Source organism: Myotis nattereri (assembly GCF_964212035.1).
Source record: "Myotis nattereri genome assembly, chromosome: X".
In the NCBI taxonomy this organism is placed as follows: domain Eukaryota; kingdom Metazoa; phylum Chordata; class Mammalia; order Chiroptera; family Vespertilionidae; genus Myotis; species Myotis nattereri.
Window position 1 is genome coordinate 147885809 of NC_138078.1, and position 23513 is coordinate 147909321.

The window sequence follows — 23513 nt, forward strand, 5'->3', positions numbered from 1 at the left end:
ACTGGCCAGTTGTAGTTGCAGTGAGGCGTTTGTGGAACATCTGCTGCGTCTGAGCTAAGAGGGAGACGGAGTGGATCTCACCTCTGCCCTCAGGAAGCCTGTATTGTGGTGCCCTCCTAAAGATCTTTTATGGATTCACACAAAACTTGACAGCGCCCCTTCCCCAGCTCTTATGTAATGACCAGTAGGTGCAGAAGGGCTCCATTGGACACAGATACTGAAGATGTTTGGGACACATCCCTGATTAAAGATGGCTAGCTTGGGGCAGGAACACCCCCTCCCCCCAATTCTAGGGAGGAAGTAAATCCCTTCCACGTGGGAAAAGAAAAGCCCTTTCAGGCCATTGGTGAGGGTGGGGCCAAGTTTGAATGCAGAGGGGGATCTTACCAGCCCTTGATTTCTAACACTTGTTTTGCCCTTACCTTTTTGCCTCTCCCTTTTACCTTTAAGTGCTCATCTCTCTTCCTTAATTCTTGACTTATCTTCCCTATTCTATCTTGTTTCCACTTGTCCCCACCTCAGCTGTTCCTTCTCTTGCCCTGCTTTCAAAAGCTAACCGGTAAGCCTCTCGCCTGCAGGCTTACCAGTTCACTTCTTAGTTCTTTTCCATCTCAGTGTTGGCTTACTTGCCCTCCCTTCTCTGGCTCAATTAAACTCTCCTGTGCCCTTTCACTTGTATATTCTAAACTGCCCTGATTTAGATTACCTGGCTGACCTTCACCTGCCCCGCCTCCTCAAACATCATTTTGCTCCCAAAAGCCCGAAGGCGCACAAAGGGGGTGGGGGGGGGGTCCTCTCTTGGAAAGGGGAAAGAGGAACTTCAAGTGCAACCAGGAAAGACCTAGTTTTGGTGTGGAAAGGGTGGTGCCATCAGAAGACCATGCCAATAAAGAACGGAGATAAGAGCGGGGCAACTGAACCAATGAGACGACGAGACGGGATGGGCGGGTGATCTGGAAAGCGATCTCAATGAAGAGGGCGGGTCGTAGTAACGGGAAGAGGCTGTGCCCCGAGGGCGGGGCGGGGCGGTGCTGAGCTGGCCGTACGCCCGATCTCCCTATCACGTGGAATCGAAATCCTGAGGCTACAAAACGGCGATCTGGACCAGACTAAAGGAAAGCCACGGCTCTGGTCAGCCCTTCCCTCGTCCTAGCTTACCCTAGAGGCCCGGAAGCGGAAGTGACAGACACGGAAGTGGCTTGCTGTTGCCGAGGGGACTGGCCAGGCAGATGCCAACATGGCAGCGGTTGGGTCTGGCTCTTCCACCGCGGCGGCCGGGCCAGGAGTGGTCTCCGCGGGGGCCTTGGAGCCTGGTACCATGAGTGCGGGTGAGGCAGGCTGTGGCCAAGCGGTCGGCGGCGGGGCAGGGGCAGGATCGCTGGGGGACATCAGGAAGGTGCTTGACTGAAGCGAGAGGGAGCATCCCATACGGACCGACCAATGTGTGTAGCGGGGGTGAGGATGGGTGGGGAGGGAAGAAGGAACAGACCATTGTGAGTGTGTGGAGGGTGGGAAAAATCAATCCCGAGGGTGATGGGGGGGTCTCTTCTGCATAGGGAGAGTAGAGGCTATTTTGAGTCTAGGGGGATATTTCCTCTTGGGGAGGCTAAGACCATTCTGAGTGTGTGTGGGGGTCCTTCCTATGGAAAGGAGAGACCATTCCGAGGGTGGGAGAGTTTTCTCTTTATACAAGGGAGAGGTTATTCCGGGTGGAGGTTCTTCCTTATAAAGGGACAGGGGCTATTGTGAGTTAGGGTGGGGCAGGTCCTTCCTTATGTGATTTAGAGAGTCCATTTTGAGGATGGGGATGTCCTTCATTATATGAGGAGCAGGCCATCTGGGGGTCCTCTCCCAATGGAGGTTTATTATATGTTGGGGGGGGACAGTCCTTCCTTATAGGGCGGAAAAAGGACGTTCTTAGGGTGCCAGTCTCTTCCTTATAGCCAGGATTGTTCATTGTGTGAGAAAAACAAGGAATAATTCTCAGCTGGAGGTAGAGGAATGCAGTGGTTGGAGGACTGGACCATGTGGAATAAAGGGAAATTTCCTTATATCATTGAAGGAACCAGACCATTTTTGGTGAAGTAATCATTGATTATATGGGGCTCAATCCTTGGGACAGTGTGGGAATCATATCTTTTTTTTTTATTATTGATTTTTTACAGAGAGGAAGGGAGAGAGATAGTTAGAAACATCGATGAGAGAGAAACATCGATCAGCTGCCTCCTGCACATCTCCTACTGGGGATATGCCCACAACCCAGGTACATGCCCTTGACCGGAATCGAACCTGGGACCTTTCAGTCCGCAGGCCTACGCTCTATCCACTGAGCCAAACCGGTTTCAGCTATATCTTATTTGTTAGATTATTTTGGGTCAGAAAGAATCTGTCCTCATAGGAGGGAGGGGTTGGAGAGACCATTCTGAGTGTGGAAGAATAAAATAATTTCTTAGTTGCAGGAAAGGCTGTTTCTTAGGGAGTGAACATGCTTTATACCAGCAGTTCTCAACCTGTGGGTCGCCAACCTGCAGGTCGCGACCCCTTTGGGGGTCGAATGACCCTTTCACAGGGGTCGCCTAAGACCATCGGAAAACACATATATAATTACATATTATTTTTGTGATTAATCACTATGCTTTAATTATGTTCAATTTGTAACCATGAAAATACATCCTGCATATCAGATATTTACATGACGATTCATAACAGTAGCAAAATTATAGTTATGAAGTAGCAACGAAAATAATTATATGGTTGGGGGTCACCACAACATGAGGAACTGTATTAAAGGGTCGCGGCATTAGGAAGATTAAGAACCACTGCTTTATACGGTGGTCTCATTCCCTGTATTAGAGTATCATTCCTTACATGGAACAACCCCTCATTAAATAGAAGCAACATTACATATAACTCTTCAGTTAGCTCATCCATAAAATGGGAGTCCTTATAGTTCCTTCAGAGATCAGAACAATATTGGGGTCTGTTATAATCCATATAAATCCCTTAGCCCAGTGATAGGCAAACAGTAAGCACTCAATAAATGTTGAGACTGTAGTTGGTAATATTTTCTGGGAGAGTTGCTTCTCAGGGGAAGCAGGGTGTCCAGGTCCTGCCCTGGCCATTTCCTAACACCTCAGGAAGGATTCCAGGTATGGGCCCGGCCCACTTCTACCTTTCTGGGTCTTCTTCCTGTGATCCTCATCAGGTTAGGATGGGCAGGCAGAGGGAGGAGAAAGCAGTGGTGGCTAGGAGGATCCTGGTTGAAAAGGAGAGGGGAGGGTGGTGGTATGGCTATGCCTCAAGCAGCTTCTGACACCTTCCCCTTTGCTCTTTCCATTCCCCACAGCTCACCGGCGCCTCAAATACATATCCCTAGCCGTGCTGGTGGTTCAGAATGCCTCCCTCATCCTCAGCATCCGCTACACCCGCACGCTGCCTGGCGACCGCTTCTTTGCCACTACTGCTGTGGTTATGGCCGAGGTGCTCAAAGGTCTCACCTGCCTGCTGCTACTCTTCGCACAGAAGAGGGGTATGAGCCAGGGAGGGGCAGGGGCTGTACTGGAGTTGTCCAGTAGGATTCTGTCTCTGTGTGTGTGTGTGTGTGTGTGTGTGTGTGTGTGTGTGTGTGTGTAGACCTGCACCCACATGGAGGGTTTGCTGGGGGAATATCTCTGAATCTGTGGAGTTGCCTGGGAAGTGTGTAAGTGCAGCCAAGCTGCCTTGTTCCTCCAGCTATGAGTGGCTCCATCTATACTTTTATACCCCAAACCCTGTATGAGTGAGCCAGTCTGGACCCATCAGTGGCAGGTGACCCTTACATGATGATTTATTTAGTCTCTTTAGCTTTTTATTATGGGGAACTTCAAACACAAAATCAGAGAGAATGATAAAATAGGAAAATATCCATGTACCCATCACCCAGATTCAACAATTATCAACTGATGGCCACTCTGCTATTAAACAGTGTCAGTGAGCCCTAGCCGGTATTGCTCAGTGGATGGAGAGCATCGGCCCTTGGATTGAAGCATCCTAGGTTCAATTCCGGTCAAGGACATGTACCTCAGTTGCAGGCTGCATCCCCGGGAGGCAACCAATCAATGTGTCTCCCTCACATTGATATTTCTCTGTCTCTCCCCCTCCCTTCCACTCTCTAAAAATCAATGAGAAAATATCCTCAGGTGAAGATTAATAAAAAACAAAACAAAACAAAAAAACCAGTCAGCAATTATCCACTCACTGCCAGTCTATATGTCTGCCTACCTACACCCCCCCCCACCTTATTATATTGAAGTGCAATAAGTCCTCACTTAATGTCATCAATAGGTTCAGCAACTTTAAATGTATAATGAAACCAGTTTTACCACAGGCTAATTGATACAAATGAGTTAAGTTCATAGGCATTTCAATAGTTATAACACAATAACATTAAAGAAAACAATGTTATTTGAGGGCCTGCCCTATGTCCCACATGAAATATTTCTTTATAGTTTTTGTTGATTTCAGAGAGGAAGGGAGAGAGAGAGAGAAACATCAGTGATGAGAGAAAATCATTGATCGGCTGCCTCCTGCATGCCCCACACTGGGGATGTGCCCGCAACCCAGGCATGTGCCCTTGACCTGAATCGAACCTGGGACCCTTCAGTCCACAGGCCGACACTCTATCCACTGAGCAAAACCAGCTAGGGCATCATAAACATTTTTTAAAATGTATTTGATTCAAGTTTTTTAATTGAATTTATTGGGGTGACATTGGTTAATAAATTTATATAGGTTTAAGGGGTACAACAATTGTATATCACATCATCTGTATATTGTATATTCACCACCCCAAGTCAAGTCTCTTTCCATCACCATTTATTCCCCCTTTACCATCTCCAACCTCTCCCCACCCCCCTTTCCCTCTGGAAATCACCATACTATTATTTGTCTAGAGTCTAGACCAGGAGTGGGCAAACTTTTTGACTCGAGGGCCACAATGGGTTCTTAAACTGGACCAGAGGGCCGGAACAAAAGCATGGATGGAGTGTTTGTGTGAACTAATATAAATTCAAAGTAAACATCATTACATAAAAGGGTACGGTCTTTTTTTTCAATAGTTTTATTCATTTCAAACGGGCCGTAGGTGTTTTTGTTTGTTTGTGTTTTATTAATCCTTCACCTTTTTCAACGAGCTTCCCACCACCCTCCTCCCTGACAGCTGTCAATCTGTTTTCTGTATCAGTGTTTGAGTCAAGTTTATATCAAGATCAGTGTTTTATACTTGGTTAAGGTCTTCTGAGTTTGTTAACCTCTATATTTCCCTCCAATTCTTTTTTTTCTCTCTCTCTAATTTGTTGAAGAAACCAGGTCATTTGTCTTGTAGACTTTGGGTAACCTAGATTTTGCTGACTGCCTCCCAGCAGTTCTATCCTTTGTATTTAACATGTTCTTATATCCTCTGTATTTCCTATAAGATAGCTTTATCTCCTAATTTAAACACCTCCCTGAAGGCCTTCTTCTTTAAAATGTTGCCAAGTCATTTCTCTATAAAGGCCTTGCATGTGGTTATGCCCTCAGTACTTACATTGAACAAGACATTCTTACCCACTCTTTACTCCAGGGCCCTGGGAGACAGCAGTTTAGGGACCTACCTGCTCTGCTCCTGATTGATTCTCAGACACTTTCTAGTGAATACTGCATGGCAGGCCTTGCCGTGGCTGTGGAAAAGGGTGTTAACAGCGCAGACTTGCATCTTGCCCTCATGGGGCTGATACATTAGATGAGGAGAAACAAATAGCTGCAGAATTAGTCACAGGCTTTCCTCTCTTACCTACAGTTTCATACACACACACACATACACACACACACACCCCTTTTCTTGTCTCTGAATTTGGTGGTAAAGCTTGGACTGACCTGATGTGGGGCTATTGATATATTTGTGTGTTTCTCTTTTTCTCATGTGGTAGGAATATGAGTGTGCTTGATTATGGTGTGTAGCCCATTTATGTCATGTGTGTTATATGAAGTATATAGTATTTTGACCATGTTACCTTTCTAACACCTGAAAATTTTTAAGCACCCAAACACCTGGGCCCAGGAAATTTGGGTAAGGGGTTAGACATTGGTAATTACTCCTGGGGTTAATGCCATGAAAGGCAAGGACAGGGAATGTGAGTGAGCATCGACAGGTCCCACGATAATCTTGTGGAGTGGTTGGGTTTTCCCTGAGGAGTGACACCGAACTGCCAAAAAAGTGGGACGAGCTTTGCAAAGGCCTTATTATATAGGAAAGTATTCTCATTGATTGATTGGAGCAGGTCCCAACCAGACTTTCTGCTTAAGAGTCAAGCGTGCGTATTTCCATGTATCGAGGGTAACTGCTTGGTGTGTGTAGGGCTGACAGAAAGCTTGCAGGCCAGTAAGGAGCTAGGTTAAGTCTACAAGTGGAGTGCAAAAGTATCCCTATTTGATAAACAGCCTTCCACCTACACTCCTTGGGCTCCTGCTTCACAATATCCTACTTAATGCTGATGAGTTCATTGTACAAATGTGTATTGAGTGCTTGCCCTGAATGGGGCTTTGCGCCAGGGAGGTAGGCTCTAAGATGAGTGAGATAGGGCCTGTGATTCTCAGACACAGTGTTACGTCCAGTGTTAATGGACTGCTGTATTTATCCAACTGAGTATCCGAAAGGCCTGCTGGAGACGTGCTTCTTCCGTAGGGAAACTGAGAGCACAGACTCATTCTAGTCCTCAGGGAGGCAGTGTGGTGGGGAGACACGGGACCAGGCCTAGTCCCAGCCTGCAGAGGATCCCTGTCTTTGGTAGTCAGTGCTAAAAGGGCTCTCCTCCATCCACCAAGGTAACGTGAAGCATCTGGTCCTCTTCCTCCACGAGGCTGTCCTGGTGCAGTATGTGGACACATTCAAGCTTGCAGTGCCCTCTCTCATCTACACCTTGCAGAATAACCTCCAGTATGTTGCCATCTCCAACCTACCTGCTGCCACTTTCCAGGTGAGTCCCAAGCCCAGCATGGCCCCGGAGGAACTGGCGGGGGTGGGGCTGCAGAGAGCGGGAGCTCTTATCACCTTTGGAATATCCAGGCAACTCCCTTGACCTCTGTTTCCTCATCTGTGGGGAATGGGAATGGAAATGGTAATAGCTACTCACTGGGATGCTGGGATGTTTGAAAGATATGATACCCGGGAAGAGCCCTTGGTTGATGATAGATAAGCTTCAGGCTCTTTTCAGGCAGTCTTATGAAATGGTTAAAGAGCCTGGATTCAGGGGCCAGGCTGTCCAGGTTCAAATCCCGGCTCGATTTTCTAGCTGTGTGATGTGTGGTGTTGGGTGAGTCACTTAAAATCCCTGATCCTTCGTTTTCCCATCTTTATTTTATTTTATTTATTTTTTTAATATATTTTTATTGATCTCAGAGAGGAAGGGAGAAGGAGAGAGAGATAGAAACATCAATGATGAGAATCATTGATTGGCTGCCTCCTGCACGCTCCACACTGGTGATCGAGCCTGCAACCCAGGCATGTGCTCCGACCAGGAATCGAACCCTGAGCCAAACCAGCTAGGGCACTTTTCTCATCTTTAAATTAGACATTACAATAGCATGCACTTCATACATGAGGATTAAATGAATGAATTCACATGAAGTGCTTACACCCACACCCAGCACATAATTTGCTAATATTGTAGGGCAGACTCATTTGTATCAACAGGTATTGATCAAGACCTCCCTCATCATGATGTCTACCATTCTTTCATTACTTTCTGTGTGAGGTGTTTGACATACACCAGCCATGTTTGACAGCAGATGTCAGGTCTCGGATAGGGCAAGTGCTTTCTCCCTCATCACACAGCCAGGAAATGGGGTTGGGATGTGGGCTTGGGCGTGGCCGGGGACTTCTTGCACAGTCAACCTTCTGTGTACCTTCTGGGAGGAACCTCAGAGCAATTTAGCCACATCTGTCAATGGGCAGCAGCTGGAAATGTTTGCTATTTTTATTGTCATCTACCCTGTCCCCGCATTGTGCCTGGGGGCCCACAGTGGGTGCTGTCCCCCATGTGCACATGTCGGGGGTCAGTGGCAGCTCTCAGTGTCTTCCACATGCCACTCGCAGGTGACGTACCAGCTGAAGATTCTGACCACAGCCCTGTTCTCCGTGCTCATGCTGAACCGCAGCCTTTCCCGGCTGCAGTGGGCCTCCCTGCTGCTCCTCTTCACGGGTGTCGCCATTGTCCAGGCACAGCAAGCCGGTGGTGGGGGCCCACGGCCACTGGATCAGAACCCTGGGGTGGGCCTAACAGCTGTCGTGGCCTCCTGTCTCTCCTCGGGCTTCGCAGGTGTCTACTTTGAGAAGATCCTCAAAGGCAGCTCAGGCTCCGTGTGGCTGCGCAACCTGCAGCTGGGCCTCTTTGGCACAGTGCTGGGCCTGGTGGGGCTCTGGTGGGCCGAGGGCGCCGCTGTGGCCCACCGCGGCTTCTTCTTCGGGTACACACCTGCTGTCTGGGGCGTGGTGCTCAACCAGGCCTTTGGCGGGCTACTGGTGGCTGTTGTTGTCAAGTACGCTGACAACATCCTCAAGGGCTTTGCCACCTCCCTGTCCATCGTGCTGTCCACTGTTGCCTCCATCCGCCTCTTTGGCTTCCACGTGGACCCGTTGTTTGCCCTTGGTGCCGGGCTGGTCATCGGCGCCGTCTACCTCTACAGCCTTCCCCGAAGTGCAGCCAAAGCCATAGCTTCTACTTCCACCTCGGCCTCTGGGCCCTGCACTCACCAGCAGCCTCCTGGGCAGCCGCCACCACCGCAGCTGTCTTCCCACCGTGGAGACCTCAGCACGGAGCCCTTTCTGCCAAAGTCAGTGCTGGTGAAGTGAGGGCTGGCAACGGTGTGGGGAGGCAGGGAGGGGGACTGGGTGGAGGGTGTTGGGCATCTGCAGGACCCAAGTTCCCCCTAGGGCCTGGCCCCTCTGGGGTTTAAGGTTTTTTATCCCAGGTCCTTGAGACTTTGGGAGGGGCGTGGGGCTGGGCGGGCCCTTCCTTGTCCGCTGAACCCCCCCTCCCATGGAGGGGTGTTTAGAGCCAACTCCTCTGTCCCAGTCTCACCCCTTTGAGGATCAGGTTGGGGAGGGTATTGTCATTTAAGGCCTTTTTATCTGCCTCCCTCCTTCAGCCAGAGGTGTCCTGTCTCATGCCTGGGAGAGTCCCTCCCAGTAGTCCCTGTACCTTTGTAAGGACAAATTGGACAAAAATCCTACAGCTCTTTAATAATGACTGATGCCTGCCTGTGGGGTTTCATTTCCCATAGCTCCAGACCTGCTCTCCTTCACCACCACGCTGGATCATGTTAGCAGCTCTTTTTGTGGCCTTCAGGCAGCTTCCCTGACACTGAGACCCCTGAAAGTCGGTCTCTTGTGGGAGAGATCGAGGCGAGAGCTGTGATTTTGCATCAGCCTGGTCCAGAAATGGGGACTATGTGGTTTTTAGTGGTTTGGGGATTTGTGTAATTAGATAATTGATGATCCAGGGTATGGGAAAAGCAGGGAGGGAGGTCCCTGAAGTGGCTGAATCACTGAATCTAAGAAATACTGTCAGTTGCCAGATGCAGGGTTATTTTCTGAGAGAAAAAAATAAAGCTGCCAACCATACTCTTTGCTACCCCACTGGCTGAATGAGGCATCCTTAATTCATGGGGGAGGGTGTGTGTGTGTGTGTGTCTTAAAGTTGCTGAAATATGGAACTTGCCCCATGCATTCCTCAAAGCTTATTAACCCCTTAACTGTCTCCCGGGTGTGTGTGTGTGTGTATATGTGGGGGGGGGGGCTGGGTGTCTGTGCCCGTGCGCACGCTTGGGAGATGCCTGGGCTGTCTTTGCTATGTGTAAATAGGGCCATTGGACCTTTATTTTTGATTAACTTGTTCTGATTTTTTTGTTTTTTAAGGAACTGTAATGAACCAATGTCAGGATACCTAATGCCAAATAAAGATGTTGTATTTATTTAGTCCACGTGTAGCTTTCTGACCCAGGGGACCTGCTCTCTACACATGGGCTCTATTACTAACCCCAGGATTACCAGGCTCACTGCTGTCACCCTCGCTTGCTCAGATCAGAATGCCTGCCTGCCAGCCCACCCCAGCTTTTCTGTGTTTTTCTTTCCTTCCCATTTCCACCACAGGTTGCTCATCAAGGTGAAGGGTTCGTAGCTGCTGGGACTGAAGACGCTGGCCTGGCCTCGTCCTCCCTTCTTGCCCTGGCTCAGCCAGGACCAAACTCTGATCAGTATTAGGGGTGGGGGGGAGGCAGACACCGATTCCCCCCTATCCCCACCACCCCCACTTCCACACAGGGCTGACACACCCAAACTGTCTGATAAAGGAGGGCCCAGATAGGAACCACCTCAGCCTCTAGCCCCTGCTGCCCCCACGTCCCTGCCACCCCCACAGTATTTCTTAGGTGAGTTTTTGCAAATAAACTGCTTTGCATCTTGCCACCTTGGGTTGGAAAGCCTCAAAAACGTAAGAGAAGGAAAGCACTCTGGCCTGGTGGGTTCAAGCCACTGTAAAGCTTTTATTAAAAACCACGAGGGTTCAGTCCTGCTGCTTGGTTCGGGAGGCCTCGGCATTAGCCCGGAGCACAGCCCCTGGGGATGGGTAGGGACGCTGCTGGAAGAGGGGGCCGGCAGCTGTCGTGTCTGCACCCGTCTTAGCCTCGTTCCGCTTGGGGAGTCCTGTTGACCAGGTGCCCCTGGGGATGACAAGAGGGTCAGGGGGTGTGAGTGTGGGATGTAGCAGGCAACCCCCTCCCAAGCAACTGATGAGTCAGGGAAGGAGATAGTGAGGCAGAAAGGAATGATCACCAGTACAGGGAGTCCATGTCACTTACCGGGGTGCATCTGAGTATGCGCTGGGGTCCATTGGGTCTAACTCTTCATCCTTCCGGCTTGAAACTGTGGAAGGAGGTGGCAGAACAAGGTCTTCAATGGAGGCACAAGGGACCACTTGATCACTGAGCTTCCCCCGTTGCAAGCACAAATGGAGTCCACAGCTGCCATGGCTGCAGCACCTTCTCCCAAACCCCGGATTCAGGCACTTGCATGAAGGGAAGTAAGGGCTTCCATACGTGCTGCGCCCCTGTGCCTGCAGCCTTACCCAGGTTCAGCCCTGCTCGGCTTACCCTTCTTGCTCTTGGGGTAGGGAGCCAGCTCTTCCCGACGATGGTGGCGCCGTTCTTTGGCCTCTTCTCTATCCACCTTGTCATATCCACGGTCACGGTCCCTGTCCCGGTCCCTGTCCCGGTCCCTGTCCCGATCCCTGTCCCGCTCTCTTTCTCTGTCCACCTTGTCATAGCCACGTTCACGGTCTCTGTCTGATTTCTCGTGGCCCCGGTCAGACTTCTCATGGCTCCTGTCAGATTTCTCATGGCCCCGGTCCAATTTCTCATGGCTCCGGTCCGATTTCTCATGGCTCCGGTCCAACTTCTCCTCAGCATCTGGGAACACAAAAGCCTTGAAGTGACCTCCTACCTCCCACCTCAGAACCCGGGGGAATGTTGCCTTTGCCAGCCTCTCTTGCCTGGGGCTGGGCTGGCCTGTCTCACCTGTCCCTCCTGGACCCACTATCATTTACTGAGCCCTTTCTGAGAAGTGCTAGAAGCGTGTGAGGCACCTTGGGACCTGCCAACTCACCTGCATTACTGTTCCTGACCTTCTTAGCAGATTTGGTAACGATGGAGTTGGAGTCGTGTGGGGAGAGCCAGGACACCAGGTCTGTGTCCACATTCCAGTAGTAAGGGAGTCCGCTGAAGGGCAGTGGGAGGGAGGGAAGAAGTGTCGGCACAAATGTCCTCTCCTTGTAGCCTCAACTGCCTCCCAATCTCTACCTATACCTACCCCATGTCAGGACCCTCCAGATCCCTTCCCTTGTGTCCCCCATTTCCCCCAAAGCCAGGGACAGCACAGGAAGAGTGAAAGCAGAAGTCAGCTTCCCCACCCCCCACCCCCCGAAGGTCTCCAAGCTTACCAGGAAGGGTCAAACACCTTGTACCAGTTGGGTGGCAGGCCCTCCAACCGGGTGGCCTCATAGTCCACGGGATCATCATCGTAGTCCTCAGCAATGATCTCTTCCTCTGGTTCTGCCAGGACAGGCAGAGGAGGAGAGCGGTAAGTATCAGGGATCCTCATCCTATAGTTTGGGCCTGGAGAGACGCTCACATTCACACAGACATGTGTGTGCGTGTGCCGGATCTCACCAGCCATGGCACATAGCGCTCACAATCCAAGTCCTAGCATCTAACAGTGAACTTCGAGCTCTCCTTCCCGCCAGCGCCTTTCCCTTTCCCCTCCCCTTTCCCCCAGGCGCATTACCATCACCTTCCTCACTCCCAAGCTCCAAGGGCCCTTCCTGAGGCCATTTCCTCTATAAACTACTTCTTCTACCTCTATGATTTTCCAAATAAATGTTCTCTTATCATTTGAAAAAAATAAACAAATAAATAAATAGCAAACTTACCAAAACATGTACGTACCTAAATCTGTCCTGTTCCTGGTTTCAGATAAGACAGGGGTGGGGAACCTTTTTCCTACCAAGGGCCATTTGGATATTTATAACATCATTCACGGGCCATACAAAATTATCAACTTAAAAATTAGCCTGCTATAGTTGGTCAAACATTTCATTAACTCACTCCTAATGCCTTGGCAGGGCCAAACCGAATGATTTCACGGGTCTTATATGGCCCACCGGCGGGACGTTCCCCACCCCTGATATGAGATACAATGTTACCCAAGCCTATTTGGCTTCAGAGTTTCGATAGGGATTTATCCATATTCTTTCAGTTCCTGAGCTCAAAGAGTACATAGCAGCACACTACCAAAATCAATTTGGATAAAATGAGTTTAAACAGCAAGAAGTTTCTCTAAAAATGTCCAAATCTATTCCGCTCCCAAGCTTAGGAAGTCAGGGATTTCTGACTTCTATATTTTTAACAGCAAGAATTTGGATAGCAAGGGATTTATTCAAACACTGCTCTGAGTCCATTCAGTTCCTGACTGGACTGACGCACACTGTTGTCAATTAACATCAGTAGAATAAAAAAGGTATATTGTCAACTCAATATCAGGCCCTCAGTAGGCCTGTCATGGACTTCAGCTGTGGATATAAATAACAATGAAATGTATATTTCAGCAACAGCATAGTGCCTGTCACTGTAGGCCCAAAAGAGATGTCAGCTATAATCATTGGTATTGTTAACAAGGTATATACCATCAGAAAAAAAATTAGGTGCACAGGGCCTGGCACCGAATAGACTTAACATAATGTGTATCCAGGAACTTAGTACAACCAAAACACATATTGATATGGTGAGCAATAACCTATATACCACCAGCATAGTGCCTGGCACCGCAGTAGGTCTGAAAGAATGTTACCATGATGGTAAAGGACACAGTATCAGCATCCTGCCACTCCTTTGGGCACAGGAGACTGCAGTACATGACATGTATACTTCTATTAGATACTCTGTTATCACTTCCATGGATGGAATGAATCCACCATGCAGTAGGCCCAAATAGGTATCAGCTGTCAATAGTAAGGATGAAATGTCTGTCTTCCCCAGATTCTCACCCCCACCCCATACTTGACACCCAGTAGGAATGGGTGTCAGGAATCCGTCTGGTTAACACAAAAAAGCCTGCCACCCCACTGCTTGGTGCACAGTAGGCCCATATATCATACAAGTGGCAGTATCAACAACAAAGTAAGTGCCTGTCAAGCCGGGCACGTGGTAGGCTCATCTGCTCTTAGCGCTCTCACCAGGCTCTAGATGTTTGAGGATGCCTCTCTTGGCCAAGCGGGTCTGCAGAGCAACGGGCAGCGGCATAGCGAGTAGCAGGCAGATCTAGGGATGGATGGACAGACTAAAAACCAGCTCCACAGAAAATCTGAATCGATCCTATAACCAAGCGCCTCCTCCCCAGCGGGTGCTCATCTGGACCCCCACCACCTCACCAGTAGCTGGGCAGACGAAACTGCGCTCAAAGGTGGAAGAGATAGGTGGCAATATTAGCAAAACTCTCACCAACCCTCCTCTTCAGGCCCAGCGCTCCAGAAGCCAGTTCCTCTCCTAGGCCCTGGCCTTGCCTATTGCCGTAGGGGGCGAACACGGCTCCCCCACGCCACAGAAATGGTCTCACCTAACGTACCCCAAAGACTGCCGGGTGGGAGGAACCAAAGTGCTAGGATGGGGATGCACAGGGGAGCACGTCCTCCGGCTCCAAAATATGCACGTCCCTCGACGTTACCAATAGAGTCACGCAGGTAGGGGGACGCTGTCAGACAGGTTGCATGCCTGTCGTCGCCGCTAGAATCACCAGGACCACGCGACTCTTTCCTTCCAAAGCACAGAGCTGCACCGTCTCTCCCCAAAACTGGAAATGAACTGGGCGAAGCTCAGGCTGCGAAAAAGATGACGCATCCGGTAGCCAATGAGAGTGCGCCGTTGGCCTGACTTACGATGCAGCCACCCAATCGCGGCCCCGGTGCGGGTGGCAGCTCCGGCGCCCGTGTGCGTTTACCGAGGGGGCGTGGCACAGCCGGGGCTGAGCCGGACGCCGGCGCCATGGAGGAGTACGCTCGGGAGCCCTGGTACGGCGACGACCGCAGGCGTCGGGACTGGCCCTGCGGCACCGCGCCCGGCTGCGGGAGGCGGGCGGGGGAGGCACTGGCCCCACAGCGCTACGGCCCAGACTCCGGAGCCGCTGAGCTGTCTCTTTTTGTCCCTGCACTTGGTCCCTCCCACTCGGGTTCCGTTAAGAGGGGCCCCCACGCTCCAGGAGAAGGTGCGGTTCAGGACGAACCACGCCTCTGACCCCGTATCTCTTTTCTTGGAAAAGAGACGCTGGTCGAGTCCATTCCCGCGAAGGGTGGCGCGGTGTTGAGTGGAAACCCCCAAGGCTACCACGCGTGTTTTTCCCAGGCTGCTGTAGCGCATGGGGCAGGGCCTGGATGAGCCTATTGTGAGCTAGGAGGTGGTGCTGGATCCTCCCCACAGCCTGCTCTTGGTTTTTCCAGTTGTGTGAGGCTAAAAGAGAGGGAAAGAGAGCGGAGCTTGGTTGGACACACTCATTTTCGGAGAAGGGGGTGCGACAATACTAGCCAGTTAATGACACTACTGGCCCGTTAACACTTCTATACGGTTGCTTCAAACGGGCCAACTCTTTGCGCATGTCAGTTCATTTAATCTTTGATAGCAAAGCAGTTGGCTGATTCCTTAGCTGCAAAAGGAGGGGGGGGCGGGGGGCGGAGAGGGCAAAGCACTACTTTTTTGTTTACATGGGAGGGGAAAATAATCTTATTATGTGAAATGCTACTTCCCATTCAAATGACTTGGTTTCTCCCAGCTGGAAAGAGTCCTTGTGGCATGGCAGTAGGGGGAGGGCTGACATTAACCCCATCCTCCCCTTGACACTTGCAGCCCATGGCGAATTGTGGATGATTGCGGTGGAGCCTTCACTATGGGTGTCATCGGTGGTGGAGTCTTCCAGGCCATCAAGGGCTTCCGCAATGCCCCTGTCGTGAGTCAGTTACATGCACTTAATCACTCTGGTGCCTGCTTGCCTACCGTGTGCCAGGCCTGACTCCAGAATCTGGGGTTTTGGGAAACTGCGAACATGGCCTCATTCCCTCACCCCAACCCAACTGTAGCATCTCTGTGAAAGGGCTGCGCTGTGAAAATGGCCACCACTGTCGACATAAGAAGGTGCAAACCTGTAGAAAAATTATATAAAGATTCATTAGAGCTTATTTGAGCCATATAGAGGGCATGCCTGGCAGCAGGGTCTCAACAGATTGAGAAAAATGCTTCCCATAATGCCAGTTTGCAGTTTTGTACATTTGGAATTAAGGGGGGAACGTAGGGATGATTACATGAACTTGGGAGAAAGTAAAGCAGGCACATCTCTATGATTGGATCATAGGAGAGTTAAGATTATGTGATCTCTGAAGGAGGTTATGATTCTGAAGGGTTTGAAAAAGGCATTTCAGAGGTATAACTTAGATGCACAGAAACAATGGACAGAGCTTACGGCAAAGATAATCTTTTTACTAGGGAAGTTACAGGCCTGAGACAAGATTACTCACCATGACGTCTAGGAATTCATGATCAGATCACCTTGTGATTTTTATTACAGAGCCCCTTTTTCATCCAAATCACCAAAATTCTGTGTATGCTGAGCCAGGCAGATTTTACCTAGAGGAAGATTCTGGGTCAAAAACCTGGCTAGAAGGAAGTGACAAGTGTTTAACTGGCAGAGGGAAGACAACCTTAAATTTAAGAAAATATTTCTAATTTAAAATAAACAATTCTGTCCCTTTCTCTGACACCCCCTCCTGGAGATCTCATCAAATGTCATACTTTGCCATCCATTTGCCAAGGTCTCGGCAATATATGTCTCTCTCCCCATCTCTCAGCTCCTGTAACTACTTCTCTTGGATCTTTACCCAAGTTTCTCCCTCTCCTCAGAGTCTCAGCACAGATGCCCCTTCCTTAAAGAGGTCTTTTCTTACCCTTCAGCTGCTATAATCTCTATTTCTCCTGTTTCCTCTAGGATGCATATTGCTGTTGAAACTGACTTGCTTATCTGTACCCTTGCTCAGGGTCTGTCTGTCTCATTAGAATGTGAGCTATGAGAGGGAAGGGACCAGTCTACCTTATCCACTGCTCTGTTCCTGCATACAGCATGGTGCCTGGCACATAGGTGCTCAGAAATCATGGAATGGATACATGGATGAGAACTTCTCAATCCAGCTTTGAGAATACTTGTGTTGTGCCCAGCCAGTGTGGCTCAGTGGTTGAGCATTGATCTATGAACCAGGAGGTCATGGTTCGATTCCCAGTCAGGGCACATGCCTGGGTTGCAGGCTTGATCTCCAGTGGGGGTGTGCATGAGGCAGCCAATTAATGATTCTCTCATCATTGATTTTTCTATCTGTCCCTTCCTCTCTGAAATCAATAAAAATATTTTTTTAAAAAGAGAATACTTGCCGAGGCCGGTTTGGCTCAGTGGATGGAGCATCGGCCTGCGGACTGAGGGTCCCAGGTTCGATTCCGGTCGGGGGCATGTACCTGGGTTGTGGGCGCGTCCCCAGTGGGAGATGTGCAGGAGGCAGCTGATCGATGTTTCTAGCTCTCTATCTCTCTCCCTTCCTCTCTGTGAAAAATCAATAAAATATATTTAAAAAAATAAAAATAAATAAAAATAAAAAGAGAATACTTGTGTTGGGGTGCTCCCCAGCCCCCTAGTTCTTAGCTGCCTCTCCACATCTCTACCACTAAATACCCCTGAATCCCCTTCCTTCTGAAAACCCGAAAACCCTCTCTGCCAGTGGCCTCAGCCCTGCTCTGACTCTCATCTCACTTTCCCCAGGGAATTCGGCACCGATTGAGAGGTAGTGCCAATGCTGTGAGGATCCGAGCCCCTCAGATTGGAGGTGAGAGGCCTGGGGAGACAGGAGAGGTTGTGGCAAAGTTGGCAGTGGTTGTTGCTTTGGGTCTAGTCCTCAAGTTGGAGGTCCACATGTGAGCCCCAACTCTGCCTGGGACTGCCTGGAAGAGTGACGTTTCCCAACAGTTTAACCCTTTGAGGTCGTTTGTCTACTCTCAGCTGCCAAAGCTTTTTTACAGTTCCGGTCGTTTGTCTACTCTCAGCCACCAAAGCTTTTGTACCGTTCCGGTCGTATGTCTGCTCTCAGCCACCACAGCAAGGAACCGTACGAATCTTAACTCTATTCATTCATGTATCAGTTCATAATTTCTCTGAAAGCTCTTAAGTGTCTGAGCGACCTTGTCACGAACCAAAACATTGCCCCGACAAATCAGAGATATCGAAACTCAATATAAACAAACGCGGTCGTTCCACACTCGCCATGCAAAACACCGTGGCGAGTCAGTCGCCTTTTGAGAGAAGAAATCAACAAGCTTCAGAGATACTTCGCAGAATTTCAAATAAAGCTTTACAAATTACGTTTAACTGTAATTGGGCATTCTCGCCTGTTAAGATATTTCAAAATAATACTCCAAAATGGCAGAAAGAAAGTTACCGAAAGAAGTGTACTGCGAATCTGAAAGTAACGATGAAGAGTTTTATTTTGGCACCTTGAATGCTGACTCTGACGTAGAAAGTGATAACGTTTGTAGTGATTCTACTAGTAGTGACGTAGTTCCAAAAAAGAATGAATAAATCTTGTTGATCCTTCATAATCTTGTGTTATGTATCTCTGCTCTTTCAATGGAAATTAATTCCGACCAGTACGACACCCATGTCCAAATTTAATACGACTGCAAAGGGTTAATATGGGTGAGTTCTGGAGTTTGAGTCTTGACCCTGGTTCTTTCCTGATGTGTGACCTTGGGATAGTGGCTTAACCTCAACCTCATCTGTAACATGGGATGACAAGTGCAGTAACCACCCCAGTCATTTTGTAATTTATGTAATTTACATAGCATTTACTAAGGGCCAGTTGCTCTGCTAAGCACTTCAATAACATTAACTAATTTAAAATGTTTACAAATCAAATAACCCACAGTACCTACAACAGGTCCCAGGACACAATAAGGCCCCAGTAAACATTTTAACTACCATATGGTTAACTGGCTTTCCTAACCTGTTTCCTTCTCACTAAAACCAAGAGCAGAATTCCAATTCTATGTGGTGGTTTATGGAGACCAAAGTTGCTCCGTTTAAAGCCACATAGAAGGTAAATGTGCTTATAAACTTGTCACCTCCCTATGAAGGAGAAAGGCGTGTCGATACAATTAGAGACAGCTGGAAGGTGTAGCTACCACAAGGACAGATGTGGAGACTGTCCTCTAGTCTAGGACAGTGGTTCTCAGCCTTGGCTGCAATTAGAATCACCTGGGAATCTTTTTGAAATCCTGATTTCTGGGCCTCATCCTCCGGAAATTCTGTTTCTTTGTGATGGGGATGGGGCCACAACATGAGTAACAAAGAAACAGAATTTCCAGAGTATGAGGCCCAGAAATCAGGATTTTAAAAAGCTTCCCAGGTGATTCTAATGTGCAGCCAAGGTTCAGAACCACTGCTGTAGGAGTTTGCTATCCGCCTTTGCATCTGGGTTTGTCTCCCCTTTCTTTGCCAGAGCATTCAGCCTTGGAAGTCCCCAGTCCTTGAGCCGTGGATTCTTGGGCTTCCCCGGGAACACTAATTGGGCCTCTATCCCCTTGCAGGTAGCTTCGCAGTGTGGGGGGGCCTGTTCTCCACCATCGACTGTGGCCTGGTGCGTGTGCGGGGCAAGGAGGATCCCTGGAATTCCATCACCAGTGGAGCATTGACTGGAGCTGTGCTGGCTGCCCGCAGTGAGTGCCCCCAGCCCTGGCCCTGGCTCCAGTCCCTTCCACCCTGTTCTGCCAGTACTCACCTCTCTTCCTTCCTCCTTGCTCCTCTAGGTGGCCCATTGGCCATGATGGGCTCGGCAATGATGGGAGGCATCCTGTTGGCCCTCATCGAGGGTGTTGGCATCCTCCTCACTCGCTACACTGCCCAGCAGTTCCGCAACGGTGAGTGCCTGGTGGAGCTGGTCAGGGAGAGGTGGGTAATGCTCTGCCTCGCCTCCTCTGTTCACTTTTACTGGATTCTCCCCTCTCCAGCACCCCCGTTCCTGGATGATCCCAACCAGCTGCCCTCTAAGGAAGGGACCCCGGCCTCGGGCTATCCCAGCTACCACTGAGGAAGTGACCGCCTGTCACCACCATCGTGGGAGTTCCTCTTTGGTTCCCTCCCCGATGATCTACCTCGAAGGGAGGGCTGGCTCCCAGTTGGCCCTGGGACCCTCCAGAGAGGGCCTCTACTCTCTGTTCCCTTGTCCCAGGGTGGAGTGGGGCACCCCAGCTGCCCTTCTCTCAGGGCACCCCAGCCCCACCCCATACTCAAATGTAACAAGCTCTTACCCCAGACCCTTCCTGCTCGCCCTGATGAGTATTTAAAACCAGTTTTGAAATGCCTGTGTATGTACTCATTGAGCTACCTATGGGAGCCCCTCTTGAGACAATAGGCACAGCCTCTTCAGGGACACAGAAGCCCTAGAATTTGGAGTCGCACAGAGAATGGGCCTTAGTGAATGTCTGTAAAATGAATGAGCGGGAGGGGGAATGAATGAAGTTGTTAGGTACATGAATAAGCACGTGTGGGAGCCAAGTGATGAATCATACTTACACAGAGGACTAGGCTTGGGTAAAAGTGAGGAAGCAAGGATTGCTGGCGTGGGGGCGAGGAGTTTCTGACCCTTCCCTCCCAGACCCCCATCTCCAAGTCTGGGAAATCTGACCTCAGTGAACTCTGGCGTTCTGGATACCAGTCACCCCATTGGTGTGACAATAATCCCCCTCCAATATGGCATCACCTTGGACCTGGGAAGAAGTAAGCGTCAGGGAGACCCGGCTTCCTTGAAGAACGTGCCCTGCCTCAGTCTCCTGTGATGCTCAGTGCTGTCAGCATTGTTTTTTTAAGGGGAACCACAAAACAATCAGAAATGAGTTTTCATTTTGGGCCAGGGGGTTATGGGAAAGGTTTTTCTGAGTGGACATCGGCTCCAAAAGCTAGCTGTCTCTTCCATGTAAAGCCCTGCATGGGTGATGCAGACATCTCCGCTGGGGTGCAAGTGCTCCTGTGCAAATGGGAGACATAAAAGCTGGCCCTTTTGTGCAAGCATGGCAGAGGTAGGAATGCCCTCTCTTATACAACGTTGTGCGCTCCCTGAGGTGCAACTGCTGAGTCCCAGGGCCTCCCAAGGCTCCAACAGGGACCTGGTGATCTCAGTGGTAGAACTGCAGCACTGCCTGCTTGATCTACTCATTGCCAGGCAGAGCCCAGCCATCCCAGTGAAGACCCCGGGGAGAGCAGGGTGATGGTGGCAGGCACTGTGCACAAAGCTCTCAGGGCCTCAGTAGGGCCCCAGCCTCGAACTCCCAGTTCCACAGTCAGACCCAGGGTATCCCAGACTGCAACCCTTGTATTTCTGGGCACTTCTTTGTTCCTGCCCCTTCTGTATACCTAGGCCCCACCCTTCCTTGGCTCCAGGTCAATCCCTCCCCCCTCCCCCCTGTATTTCCAGATCCCACTCTGATCATATCAAACACGTCCCATTAGCTCTTGGGGGCCTTTGCCTTCCAGGAATCCTCAGGTTCCACCTCCTCCCCCACTAGTGTCTTCAGGAACCACCCCTTCCTACCTTTCAACCCTGCTCTGGAAGGTTCCTACAGGCCCTACTTCTATATATCAACCCAGCCTCCTCTGAGGCCCAGTCCCGACTGTATCTCCTTGGTCCCCTCCCAATGGGCCCTGCCCCCACGGCCCTATAGATCTGCAGCCTCCCTGCCCTCAGCCTCTAGACCTCTGCATCTTCAGGCCCCACCCCTTCAGGTACACCTAAAGCCCAGACGCCCCACCCTTGGGCCTGGTTCACCTTCGGGGCCTTTAAGGTGGCTGGGCCCCGGAGCAGTGGGGCGGTTCATGGGGATGTGCAGGGCCTTCAGCTCGGGCTCACTGGGCCACTGGCTGGGGGAGGGGCAGGAGGGGAGACCAGCATGGGGTTTAGAACCCAACCCTCCAGGCGGACATTGGGCTGGGGGGGTGCTCTGTGGGGGGACTAGTCCCTAGTGTCACCGGCTCCTAGTCGGGTTTGGGGGCGACCAGGTTCTCAGACCCCAACCCCTGACCAGATAGGTGGCCCACTTCACTTCCCAAAAGAAGGGGATGCGGTCTCAGATCCCTGGTGGTTTCCAGGGGCAGGGACTGCAGAGAATGGGAGTGAGGCAAAAACAGGTGAAGTGAGAGAAATAAAAACAGAGACATACACATAGGGAGATAGAGACTCTAATGGAGATGTACAAAGAGATGCAGGCAGAGACATAGACAAGAAACGAATGAAAAGGGATAAGACAAAGGACAAAGAGGAAGACGGTGAGGGTCAGAAATGCAAGTACAGACGCGGGAAGAACTTCAGCATCAGATGGAGGCAAACAGGAGTGAAGTCAAGGCGGCACTTAGAGCTGTGAGCTGGAGTGAGGGGCTGGACCACCAGAAGGCTGTCAGGCCAGGCCTCAGGCCTCTGCCCACCTAACTTCTAGCTAAGGGGCTTCAGAGAATGCCCACCTGCACTCTTGCATTTCTCTCTATCCACTCTTTTTAAAAATATATATTTTTATTGATTTCAAAGAGAAAGGGAGAAAGATAGAAACATCAATGATGAGAATCATTGATCGGCTGCCTCCTGCATACCCCACACTGGGGATCAAGCCTGCAACCCCGGCATGAGCCCTGATGGGGAATCTAGCCAGCACCCTCTTGGTGCATGGGTCCACGCCCAACCAACTGAGCCACACCGGCTGGGCTGGTAGCTCTTCTTCCCTGTGGCCTCTGGTTTTGCCATCCACCTGTCTGCATGGTTGTGGGGGGATATTTGGTGAGTTACAGAGATAGATAGAATCAGGGAAGAGCAGGGGATCACTATCCACTTCCTCGGGCAGAAGCCCTGAGAGGATGAGGAGAGAGACACAGGGAAATCAAAGGCAGACAGAGACAAAGATACCAAGAGAAAGAGAAGTCTGAGTTTACAGAGGCATCAAAAAAGAGAGATGCAGCCGAAACCGGTTTGGCTCAGTGGATAGAGCGTCGGCCTGCGGACTGAAGGGTCCCAGGTTCGATTCCGGTCAAGGGCATGTACCTGGGTTGCGGGCACATCCCCAGTAGGGAGATGTGCAGGAGGCAGCTGATCGATGTTTCTCTCTCATCGATGTTTCTGACTCTCTGTCTCTCTCCCTTCCTCTCTGTAAAGGATCAATAAAATATATATTTTAAAAAATTAAAAAAAATAAAAATAAAAGAGAGATGCAAAGAAAGAAACACCAAGAAAGAGAAAAAGCAGTACAACAACTAAACAGGGAAAAGAGAATGAAAGTGAGGAGAGAGATCGAGATTGGAAGAGTTAGACAAAAAAAAAATGGAGGAGCAGAGAGTGCCAGAGCAAGACAAGCGAAAGAGAGTTGAGCAGAGAGAGGGAGAGTCAAAATAAGAGAGACAAAAGAGTTGTGCACACATACCTGACTCTGAGTCTGGGAGTTGCTGGTCCGAGTGTTCTTAGTCGCAGTTGGAGAACAGAGCCTGACTGAGCAGAACAGCTCTGAAGTCCCCTCCCCAGCCACCCAGCTCATGGGGATGAGTGGGAGGGGCGGCCTCTCCTGGTGATATGTCTTTAGAGCAGTGATGGCGGACCTTTTGAGCTCGGCGTGTCAGCATTTTGAAAAACCCTAACTTAACTCTGGTGCCATGTCACATCTAGAAATTTTTTGATATCTGCAACCATAGTAAAACAAAGACATATTTTTGATATTTATTTTATATATTTAAATGCCATTTAACAAAGAAAAATCAACCAAAAAAATGAGTTCACATATCACCTCTGACACGCGTGTCATAGGTTCGCCATCACTGCTTTAGAGATTGGTGCCCCGGA

General features: G+C 50.0%; 3 protein-coding genes across 12 annotated transcripts; 2 read left to right on the forward strand and 1 right to left on the reverse strand.

Annotated features, from left to right (window-relative positions):
- Positions 1-1210: 1210 nt before the first annotated feature.
- On the forward strand, positions 1211-10579 carry SLC35A2 (solute carrier family 35 member A2; the record flags this gene model as incomplete). 4 transcript variants are annotated; one of them, XM_081115247.1, is made up of 5 exons in its annotated part: positions 1211-1328; positions 3347-3529; positions 6841-6992; positions 8111-8847; positions 10166-10579. In XM_081115247.1, the coding sequence occupies 5 exons, from the start codon at positions 1238-1240 to the stop codon at positions 10191-10193; spliced, it is 1191 nt and encodes a 396-aa protein (XP_080971373.1). The 4 variants fall into 4 exon arrangements, with proteins under 4 accessions (XP_080971373.1, XP_080971371.1, XP_080971372.1 ...); XM_081115245.1 differs by lacking the exon at positions 10166-10579 and adding an exon at positions 9932-9992; XM_081115246.1 differs by lacking the exon at positions 10166-10579 and adding an exon at positions 9298-9651.
- Positions 10526-14771, reverse strand: PQBP1 (polyglutamine binding protein 1). 7 transcript variants are annotated; one of them, XM_081115251.1, is made up of 8 exons: positions 14065-14129; positions 13800-13884; positions 12514-12567; positions 12009-12120; positions 11675-11787; positions 11164-11478; positions 10873-10936; positions 10526-10734 (listed from the first exon to the last, which is right to left on the reverse strand). In XM_081115251.1, the coding sequence occupies exons 2-8, from the start codon at positions 13864-13866 to the stop codon at positions 10578-10580; spliced, it is 882 nt and encodes a 293-aa protein (XP_080971377.1). In that variant the 5' UTR covers positions 13867-13884; positions 14065-14129; the 3' UTR covers positions 10526-10577. The 7 variants fall into 7 exon arrangements, with proteins under 7 accessions (XP_080971377.1, XP_080971378.1, XP_080971382.1 ...); XM_081115252.1 differs by having other exon boundaries at positions 13995-14095; XM_081115256.1 differs by lacking the exons at positions 12514-12567; positions 14065-14129 and adding an exon at positions 14189-14771.
- Positions 14527-20004, forward strand: TIMM17B (translocase of inner mitochondrial membrane 17B). The gene is made up of 6 exons (XM_081115257.1): positions 14527-14630; positions 15460-15559; positions 17411-17474; positions 19231-19359; positions 19450-19560; positions 19651-20004. The coding sequence occupies exons 1-6, from the start codon at positions 14605-14607 to the stop codon at positions 19728-19730; spliced, it is 510 nt and encodes a 169-aa protein (XP_080971383.1). The 5' UTR covers positions 14527-14604; the 3' UTR covers positions 19731-20004.
- The last annotated feature ends 3509 nt before the right edge of the window (positions 20005-23513 follow it).